General features: G+C 32.6%; 1 protein-coding gene across 1 annotated transcript; it reads left to right on the top strand.

Annotated features, from left to right (window-relative positions):
- The first annotated feature begins 3267 nt into the window (after positions 1 to 3267).
- Positions 3268 to 9361, top strand: LOC104091075 (syntaxin-81). Its single transcript, XM_009596331.4, has 8 exons — positions 3268 to 3425; positions 4272 to 4472; positions 4913 to 4996; positions 5082 to 5186; positions 7375 to 7518; positions 8371 to 8637; positions 8756 to 8887; positions 9115 to 9361. The coding sequence occupies exons 2-8, from the start codon at positions 4395 to 4397 to the stop codon at positions 9256 to 9258; spliced, it is 954 nt and encodes a 317-aa protein (XP_009594626.1). The 5' UTR covers positions 3268 to 3425; positions 4272 to 4394; the 3' UTR covers positions 9259 to 9361.
- Positions 9362 to 11258: the final 1897 nt, after the last annotated feature.

Genomic DNA, 11258 nt, shown 5'->3' with positions numbered 1-11258 from the left:
TAACTTTTTAAAATGGGTCGCATCTACGTTACTTCTCTGGCTTAGATAAGTTTATAAAATTCAAAAGAAATATTTATATATACATTTAAATTATGTTTCTTTGCATAACTAATAAGGAGTAAAGCGACCTAACCGAATATTAATAACATGTGCACTGCAAATTGATTATAACAGTTTGATTAGTGAACAATTACGTTTTGGTAATAGACACTTTTGTAGATTAATTCGCACAGTGTCATGCATTTTATAGTTTAACTCGTTTTAATATCTTATTTTCACGTTATTATTTCTCTCAATTGACTTAATAGCATTAAAAAAAAGATGTATACACAAATAAGTAGCCAAATTCATTACTTTTTATAACCGTTGTATATAAATTATACATAATTATTATATCTGCCGGAGCGAATAGCTATTTAGGTTCATTTTAATAATATATAGATTTGGAACTTATCAGCGTGTACGAATTTAAAAGAGGAATTTTCAGAATTCACTATTGTTTAGTGGCTAATAACTTCCTATATTTACTATTCAGTTGTTACGGTAGTGTATTCGCGAATACAATAGCAAAAAACGCCTAAAATCAGGGCAGTCTAGCTGTACGCGCACGTATTCACATGTATTCGCGTCATGTATTCACGAATACAGTAACGACAATCACCTTTAAAATAGTTATGTCAAGCTGTCTAATAACGGAAATAATATCAATTAGCGTGATACACTCCTAATATACCTCAACAAAATCAATTCTAACATGCCTCATTATCAACCCAATTAATTAGAATGATTTTTCAGTTGTATATAACTCTTGTATTTAACTTTTGTATTTAGTGTGTTTCAATATTTTTTTTTTAATGTTGCATTCATTAGATTCAATGTTTGTATTTACTGTATTCACTATTTTATATTCAGTATATTCAAACGAATTTGTATTAACAGTATTTTAGTTACTCCTAATATATTATTTCTACTGTATTCAGTATATTTCATTGTTGTATTCATTATATTACTATTTGTATTCAGTGTATTTTACTGTATTTCACTGATTTTAAAATTAAATGTATTCACCGTTTATATTCTGTTCTATTTTAATGTTTGTATTCAGTGTATTTCAATATTTATATCCTATATTCATGCATGAATACAAGTGTATTCAGTTGTATTAAAAAAATGCAAACCTTCGAAATACATAAATACAGGCAAAAAATAATATATTTATATAAAAATACAATATATTTAAGTGAATTTGTACAAAATACAATGTGTTTGTATCATTGTATGTGATTAAATAGCAAAAAAGGGAAGAAAGTTCGTCGGAGATGGCGTTTTCCAGCCAAACAAAATATTGTATACATTGTATTAAAACAAAAAATGGACACGAACAAAAACTCTGGTCCTCAAATTTTCTCCGGCATAAAAATATATTGCAGTATCCATGTAGAAGAATCCATTGCAATATCCGGCGTAGAAGAAAGCCACAGTCTCTTTCTTTCTAATATTGCAGTACAAATCCATTGTAAATATTTGGCGTAGAAACTAAGAAGTACAAATCCATTGTAATATTCGGGCGTATAAACTAAGCAGGTATTTTGCTCGAAGAGAGAGAGAAAGAAGAAAACTTTTGCTCGGATTTTGAGAGAGAATCGTGTGTTAATTGAAAGAAAGAGAGAAGAAAGAAAAAGAAGAAAAAATCTGGGAGAGAATCTTGTGTTAATCTATATTACTATAAAAGCACGAATAATTTATGCTAAATGTCGAACGACTAAAATATCCCCGAAATATTGATCGACTTTTATGCCCTTAAATATTTGTATAATTTAAGGATTCAATTGTAATTTACCTATTCTTTTTTATTTAAACTACACATACACCGACCCTACAAAGTTGATCCTACTTGTATTAGAAAGGTACGTCTATAATTGTTGTTATTGCTTGTAAGGTTGTGTTTGTTTCTATTCATATTGTGATGACATCATAGATGTATAAGAACTATCTTATGAAATATAAAGTACGAAAAATATAGACTTTTGGATGTCCTTTGGTGTTCAAATTTTAAGGTATTCAAGGGAACAATTTCTATTATATGATCTTTAATTCTATGTGATTTGGCGAACAGTCTATTGCTTAATTTGGTTCTCCAAGTTTCAAACATAACCAACTAATTCTCTCTCTACTTGAGAAATTATCTTTCTTTTGCACTTTCTATGTTATTTATCTAATTATAATCAAAATTATAGTATATGTCCTTTTCTTTTTTATAGTATTTCTTGCGCATAAAAGAAACCCTTTAATTATGTGGGACTAAATACTGTTGGCTCATTAGAGTGAGGGTCAAGGTATGTGTTATTTCTAATATTAAACCTCATGTAGTATTTTCTGATGTTAATTATATTATCTTTTTATTTTATGGAAGATGAGAAAGTTCGCTTTAATTTGCTTAATGATTCATATATTTAGGGCACTCTATTTATTTTGACATATTTTTTTTGCTTATTTTATTATGTAACATCTGTGTCCGGTGAAGTTCTCTCACTATTCTCATCGAACATAGCAGTTAATTTTTCTTTTGAATTTTCAATCTTCTTAAAAGATGACTACTTTCTTTTATTAAAGTCAGTAATATTGTAGATATGCTTTCAATAAATCTTGAGCGTATGTAATATTTTAGCGGAAGGCCAGTAACAACTAAAGTTTCTTCTTTAAAGATATTGAATAATTAGAAGTAATAAATTTGAGATATATAGATACTTATTATACGGGATGATGTAGTTATCGGGAGTTTGTTCTAGCTGCATGTTGGAATCAAAAACAGGTGAAAAATAGAAGGTTAATGATATAGAAATAATTGATTAATAAAATCTTGATTGATGCTAATATGAGGTAAAATAATTTGGAGTGACGTAAAACATGTGATGATGAATACGGTGTCTGCAAACGCACATTAATTTGTTACATTACGTTGTTATATTAATTGGAGTAGTATTGTATAAGATAAAAATTGAAATGTTCTGTCACATAAATAATTGACTTACGATTTACGTGCATCGTACGCACATAGATACTAGTTGAAAGAAAAAAAGAGGAAAAATATAAATTATTTCAATGGTAGTATATACTATAAATACCTATTTTGTTATAAAATTTAAAAGGTAGCTATAGAAAATAATATTTTAAAATGATTTTGGTTTATAATAAATAGGGTGTATAATTAAAATTTCCAATTTAAAACACTTTTCTTATAAAAGTGAGAAGGCATTTCCTCTTTTTATTCGTTCTCTTATTATTTCTCACTCCGCCTAAATCCCTTCTTGCGGGTTGGATCGCGAACGAAGGATCGATCAATTTCGAATTAGTCCAGTGCGGCCGAAGTAGATAGTCGTCGCCGGCGGTGGCGAGTTTGCTCTTTCGGCGGCGAAACTCAAGTTGTAAGTTATCTCTTTGTCAATTGCGCTCTCTGCCCTTTGCTCTTGAGGCGCTTTTCCCGTTATTTTTAGTCATAATCTACCATTAATATTGGATTTACAATGCGTTGATTCTGCTCTAACTCTATAAATAAAGCCCGAGTTTAATTTCTATGTTTTGTGCGATTTTCACTAAAACTTACATTCTTACAATTGCTTCGATTTTGAGCTTTACAATTTTTATGACTATAGTTGTAATCAATTTCGAAAATTGGTATCAGTTTGTTATAGAAGGTTCATGAGCTCAGTGAGGTTATATACACGATTGTAATAGCAATAGGGTTTATGCAATGAAATTGTTCCTTTTGCTTTATTTTTTTTATTTCCTGTTTGTTACTCTTTCAGTTCCATTTCCAGCTAGTTACACTAATTTTCGGTCAGCGCAAAGCAAAAAGCAGGCCACAATATGAAAAAATGTGAATGTAATAACTGATCAACTTTAAACTGAACTTTTTTGCCTTCATTACCTGCTAATCAGATCTGAGACTCCTTCCTGTTGACATCCAGACTTACAGGTTCCAAAGAGTGTAATGACTGATTAATTTCATCTAGTTCCCATTCATTAAAACTCCTCCAGGATCTAAGCATTTGATATCAATTAAGTTGAAATATCCCATAACTTTAAATTAGTCCATCCACACTGGCCACGAGTAATGTTAATATAATTATTTTTTACCAGGATTAATATGTTAGAGAACTTGACAACTAATATCTCCAACTACTTGTATTGTTTCTGTTTTCCGATTATAAGTTGTTAGACATGAGATTGTAGTTGATGAATTGGAACTTACTGATTTCATTTTCTTGTAGAGATTAATGTGGGAGGAATAATATCTTCGGCTTTTTGCTGGATATACCAGACCACTATATACCATTGAAACTGCATCATTTGATTGGGAGAAGTCTTCTGAATTTTCTCTGCAATTTGAAAGAATGTCAAAAATTAGAGACAGAACAGAAGATTTTAAAGATGCTGCACGTCGTTCGGCATTGTCTTTGGGATATGATGAGGTACATTTAACTTATTCAGCTCATTGCTTTTCTCTTTTCTTGGTTCGAAAGAATTATGTCGTGCATATGTGAGGTACATTTAATTGTCTTGATGAATCTTCATGCTTATGTGATCCATACTATCCTTTGCCTCTGGTGTAGGCTCTGATCGTGCATATAGCTTTATAACTTCCTTACGTTTCAATTGTTATACTGTCCGCAGATCAGTGGCTCTGTTTTATAATAATTTGACAAAGAATTTGCTACTGTTCTCTTGTTTGCATGAGAGCTAGTATTCCATATAAATGAACTTCAACACTCTCTTTCCCGTTTTTCCTTTTTCTTTTTACCTCAATGGACAAAAAAGAATATATATTTTGCTGTGTATTATTTTTTAGCCTGTGGCATACTCCATCAGGTCTTAGCTTATATTTCATCTGAACTTAGATCTTTGCTGACAGTCCAAAACAGCTGTGTTATTGGCATCTTTTATCATGCATAAACCTCGGCAAAGGTCAGGATTCACTAGAGCTGCGCTTAAAACGGTATATTCTTTACACCTATTGCTTATCTTCTTTTCTTATATTGCTTGTGCTTTGAAAACTTTTTTCCAAAATTTTCCTTCGTCAGCTGGAGAGCATTGGAGCTCTAGAGCAATTTTTGATGAAACACAAAAAGGATTATGTTGATTTGCACCGTACAACAGAACAAGAGAGGGATAGCATTGAGCATGAAGTAAGATTACATACTTGATGTCTGTCTTTCCCTTCTTTTTTTGTTCTCTCTCTGTTATTCCAAAACATGACAGTTAGCTAAACTATCTTCTACTTGCTGCGATGTTGGATTTCTGAATATATTTATTCTTGTTTTGTGATGCTTCAGTATAAAATATATTTTTATGAGAACAAATGGGTGTTTCGGTTTGCAAATAGGATAAGACCATATCATAAGTTTGTCTCATTGCAGGCATTATGAGCTAGTGTCTTAAAGATGAAAATAATACAACAACAACATACCCCAGTATTATCCCACACCGTGGGTAGGTAGGGTAGTGTGTACGCAGACCTTATCCCAAAGATCAAAATAATAATGGAACTAATAATGTGATTATTACAATGGTATCTACCTCTTGATTTATAGGCTTAAGGGTGAGATTGGAGTTAGGATTACATGTTTGAGACAATTATTCAATTTGTCCGTTAATCGGCAGTGATTTGCTCCCTTTTAATTTAATAAAATATTCAATTCCAAACTAGTCTGAATAGCAACAGGAGTCTCTTATATCTGGTTTGCTGTATCGGGGCCCTTTTCACTCCAATACTTGTAAATAATGTGTCTGCTAAGGCAAATTAGGAGTTATCTAAAACTAATTTTTCTTTAACTCTCACACGTATCCCGACCCTGTCCAAATATAAGTCTTAGAACAACGAGCCTTAATCTTAATCAGTTGGTATCGCCAATATGGCTCATTTCCTTCCATTGTGTTATATTTTTACCACATGATTCTAGTCTACCACATACCTTTTAGAACTTTCAACTTACCATAGTATCGCTTCTATGAACTGGTGCTTTCGGAGGTTTATGAAGGCATGGTCAAATCATCTCGGATGACATTCTCTTATATTATCCTTCTATGTATGCTACTTGCATCTTGACGTGATAATTTATGATCTTGTCTAATTTTGTACGATGCACATTCATCTTAATTTACGCAATCTACGACAGTAATCTTGTGGACGTGTTAGCGTTTGAGGCTCAACAATTACTCCCATATAATATTGCTGGTCTCAGAATCATTCTATAGAATTAGCCTTTCACTTTATTAAGTATCATCTGTACATAAATCTCTTGTAGCATTCTTCTAGTTCGACCATCTATACGACTTTTATGTGGTACATGTTTATCTATCATGCCACTCTCTTGGAAAACTCAGTCTATATGTCTCAATTGTTTGCATTTGGGCACCGCACCGCTATCTCATCCAATCTCACTTCACATTCATTCTCCTTATAGGCGCTAATCTTGCAGTGCATAAAAATATTTAGAATTAAATCAATCAGTATAAAAGCCATAATCTTATGAAAAGAGACCATATTTAACCTAGTTTTGGGTACAAATGTAGTAAAAAGAGTAAATATAGCAAAATACCTCTCCAAAAAAAGACTTATTTTATCTTTCGTTTGAGTGGCAGGGAAGACTATGGGCAGTAGTGGAAGGGGAGAGGGTTCTAAACCTCAATTCCCAATTCATGGAATTAGAACTCCAAACTCCTCCTGGACCTTGAATAATTGTTGAGTAGCTTACCAGACTACTAAGTGCTTTAGGGTTGGCCCACATTTATGATGTGAAAAACCAATGAGTTGGTCGTGACACACGTTGAACATTTTTCTAAAGTTTGATCTTGTATGTAGTTACGAACTTATTAGTTTTCTTATATTGCTTAAACTTTTTGTAATACCCTATAAACAGTATTAAGTTCAGCGCAGTCAATAATACAGAATCTTGGAAAATAACAAAGAGAATTGTAGGATGAAACCAATAGAAATTGAATTGGTGGTCATAGTACTTCTCATTCCAAGTTAGACCATAAACTATGACCTACAGAATTGACACTACTGCACTGAAGTTCGCTGTTCTTTGATTTCCTATCTTTCTTATATAGTCCACTTCTGATAAAAATTTACTCCCTGCAAGGTAAAATTTTGTCCGCTTTTCCTGCTTTGTCAAGTTTGATGTCTTGATTAACTTTTGAGTCTCGAGAAAGTGCTCCTTGTGCACCTTTGTGTCTAGTGCTCCTTCTGCAGCTTTGTGTTTATGCTCCTTCTGCAGCTTTGTGTTTGAATGCAAATGTACTTAGTCGAGATTATGAAGTTAGAATTGGAAAAAAAAATTAGAAGGATCTTTACTAACACAACTTCTGCAGGTTACTGTTTTTGTAAAATCATGCAAAGAGCAGATAGATGTTCTCAAGAATAGTATAAATGAGGAAGATGCACATTCAAAGGGATGGCTTGGATTCAAGGGTGACAATCTGAATGCTGATACTATAGCACACAAGCATGGAGTGGTACGGTCGCTACATACAATATAGTCATCAAATATCCTTATAACTGATTATAATTGCTTTATGAAGCATCTTCTCTCCGTTTTCCGCTGGTATTAGGAAATTATGAAGTGACTTCATAGATACTCTTTGAATTAAAGATACTATCGTATGGCCTGTGATGTTACAGGAATTTTTTAAATTGATTTCTTTGATGTGACGCTGTTAAAACTCTTGCATCCATGTGCTTATTTTAGATTATTCGAATTAAAGATTTATTTTCATTTTGCTATTAGGAAAGTTGACGTTTTTTGTGATTGTTCTGCAATTGACACAACAGTATTGTAGTTGCCATATCACAATACTTTCTCCCCCATTCTCGGTGTTTCGTACTTTCTGTGAATAGCCTGTTTAATGTTGAGAATTATTGAAATGAACTCAGATGTTGGGGGGAAATACTTCGGATGGTTGTCTTTGGTGTGATTCCACTGGGAGAGTATCCATCATCCTATCTTAAATTTGTGGATCTCTACTATCTGAGATTGTTCTCCACCAAATTTTCTTTGTGGAAAGTATGTGGTGGCTCTGTGATCTGCATAACAGTATCTCTGAGATAGTGTGATTAAACTCGCTAGATTGTGCTGATTATTAACTTACCTCTTGACACTGAAAATATACTTTTTCAACCTATGCTAAGTTTGTATTCAGTTGAAAACAGTTCTAAAGCTGTTTCTACTTTCTTTTACCCGTCTTCCAGTACCACTTGCTGCCCACTAAGAATGAAGGGCGAGATGCTTTCTTATAATAGAGTGCTAAGGAATTTGAAAGGAGTCTTGATGCATATTCCTATAATTTTTGTTTGCTTTTGTGCTGTAGGTTTTAATTTTAAGTGAAAAGCTTCACTCGGTCACGTCACAGTTTGACAAGTTGCGGGCAATACGCTTTCAAGATGCTATTAACCGAGTAACACCAAGAAGGAAACGGAAGAACTCTACTAAATCAAATGCTGCAGAGGCCTCTGTGTCTAGTAGTTTCGACCCCGACATGAAAAGGGACTCAGAGATCAGGGACTCTGATATATCACAAGCAGCACCTATTAGAGTCCAAGAACAACTTTTGGACAATGAAACACGTGCCCTCCAGGTAAGTAGGAAGTTTGCTGTTAGAGGATTTAGTTCCGGAAAACAAGCAACATGTGAAGGCTAAAATCACAATCTACTTTCCTGTACTCTTACCTACTATGATTACTCACATGATGCAGGTAGAGCTGAACAGTCTCCTGGATTATGTTCAAGAAACAGAAACAAAGATGGTGGAAATGTCTGCGTTGAACCATCTTATGTCAACTCATGTTTTGCAACAGGCCCAACAGATAGAGCTATTATATGAGCAGGTTAGCAATATTGTAGATATTTAGTTTCCAGTTGGATAGAACTTCTATCTTGTTAATATAACAAGTCAGTCATTTTCTCTCTTTTGTTTAAATAATTCTGACTATCTCTTCATTTTCTATATTAACTTTCCCATGTGACCATTTTCTTGTAGAACTAACAAACTTCACGATCTACGGTTCTTTCATTGTTCTATAAGTTTGTGTGAACTTATGGTTTTTCGTTTCAGGCAGTTGAAGCAACCAAGAATGTGGAACTTGGTAACAAAGAACTGTCACAAGCCATTCAACGGAACAGCAGTAGCAGAACTTTTCTTTTGCTCTTTCTGTTTGTGCTTACATTTTCAATCCTCTTCCTTGATTGGTATAGTTAACCATAAGATAGAACTTCTCTTTTTGCTCTTTCTATTTGTACTTACATTTCCAATCCTATTCTTAGATTGGCATACTTAATCAAAGGTTAAACTTTTCTTTTGATCTTTTCTATTTATGTTACATTTTCAATCCTCTTCCTAAAATTGCATAGTTATTGACAGGGTATAGAGCGTATATTGTCGTCTTTCGTACTTTTTGCTTAAAGACATTATGCTTTATATATGTACTGCCATTATTATTACTTTCTCATGCCAGCAATATTGAACTTTTGTCCCAAGGATCTCACCATAAACTGGATAATGGCCGATGTGATTACCAGCCAAATTTTAGCAGGAAATAGAGCAGGAAAAATGAAAATGGAAAAAAAAAAAAAAGGAAGAAGGAATTGTACAGGATAGTGGTATAGACCTGGGGCAACCCATGAACTAATATCATACTTTTTGTTTTTTTCTCAGGAAAGAAAATAAAAATATAAAAGAGAAAGGAAGGGGAAAATATGCATGGTAAAAAAGTGTTTGGCACGACTACTAAAACAATATGATTGCAAATATGCAAACTGAAAGACAAGTAGACTCCTCTAGTTGAGAAGGATAGTTGCTACTATTTTAAATGCTTAAAAAGGCAAACTCAATCTCGATTATTGGCTTGTTGGTGGAATACAATGATGGTGTTTCCCTCCGAAACATGGGGGGGGGGGGGGGAGGACAAAATGGAAAGGAGGAAATGAAGAAGAAAAGAAAATATTAGCAATAAAATTGTTCTACTTAAATGTTAGTAAGATTTTATCTGTAATAAAATTCGAATCCTAGTGTATGTCTAAATCACACATTATGTGTTGCACTTTTATCGTTAGAGTAAAGGCTTAGGCGAAATCCAAATTCAAGTATGTTCTTTTTATCATTTTTGGATTAAGCGAGAATGTTAGGAAGTAGAAAAAAAGGAAACAATTTCATTTTGTAGGATCGGCGTCCTGCATCACTTGAAATACATAATAGAAATTATAGAGGCGTAACTATTAGATTGTAACTCTAATGCAACCATTAGACTGAAACTTTAATCCGTAAATTTTAAAATTAAAACTGGTTTGTTGTTGTATTTTAAAATTAAAACTGATTTGGAGATTAGACAGTAAGTAAAGTAAAATTACGCGTGGATCACTATTAGTATTTCGGTTATATCTTTTTGAAATTTTTACATTCCTATACAATATTTGAAACTTTATTACCCTCCCTATTCAAGTTTCAATCTAATTACATACTATATACAAATTAACCAATTATGTACATTTTTAGGAATTAAATAAGTTTCCCTTTATATTATGAATCTATTATTTAATATCCTTATTCTCTCTCCCTCATGCGCTCTCTCTCTCTCTCTCTCCGTCTCTCTCTCTCTATCTCTGAATCCCTAATTCCAGTAATGTAGAGCAAAGGGAAGGAGAGCAGCAATTCCATGCTTAATGAAATTCCAGTAATGTAGAGCTGAAGGTGTTGCACAATTGGTGTAGAAATTTCAGTAATATTGCACAATTGGTATTCAAATTAAAATTATCAATCAATAAATTTTGAAGATGTTTGACTCTCCACCATTGACAACCATTAAAAAGCTTTGAAGCTTTGAATTCGAATTTGGGTTTTCAAAAATCATTATTTGTTTGGATTGGGTGTTGCAAACAATTGAGAATATTGTTTGGAGTTTATATCTCAATTTTGAGGGTGTTTTGGTGAAGATTAGACTTGGTTTTGGCTGAATTTCAGATTGCAACTCGAAGAAGAAGAAGAAGAAGACGACATGACATACAATATACTTACGAAATTATAGTAAATTTGTAGTAAATTTGTAGGTAAATTGTATTATGTTGTTTATATATATTTTTTTATTTGAATACTGTATGAAAGTTGAAAAATAGTTGTATTATGTATGAATTGTTGTACAAAATTTGTATTTAAGTTATCAATACTATTTTTTTACAAAAAGTTATTGATATGTATCAAAATTG

Source organism: Nicotiana tomentosiformis, chromosome 9, assembly GCF_000390325.3.
Source record: "Nicotiana tomentosiformis chromosome 9, ASM39032v3, whole genome shotgun sequence".
Classification (NCBI taxonomy): domain Eukaryota; kingdom Viridiplantae; phylum Streptophyta; class Magnoliopsida; order Solanales; family Solanaceae; genus Nicotiana; species Nicotiana tomentosiformis.
The sequence above is the reverse complement of the archived record's forward strand: the minus strand, read 5'-3'. Positions and strand labels throughout refer to the sequence as shown.

What these genes read in the sequence shown, in the direction of transcription:
- LOC104091075 (XM_009596331.4), top strand. Translation starts at nt 4,395, where the DNA reads ATGTCAAAAATTAGAGACAGAACAGAAGATTTTAAAGATGCTGCACGT. An exon ending in GGGATAGCATTGAGCATGAA is followed by an intron (nt 5,187 to 7,374) that starts GTAAGATTACAT and finishes CAACTTCTGCAG; the next exon opens with GTTACTGTTTTTGTAAAATC. An exon ending in TAGCACACAAGCATGGAGTG is followed by an intron (nt 7,519 to 8,370) that starts GTACGGTCGCTA and finishes TTTGTGCTGTAG; the next exon opens with GTTTTAATTTTAAGTGAAAA.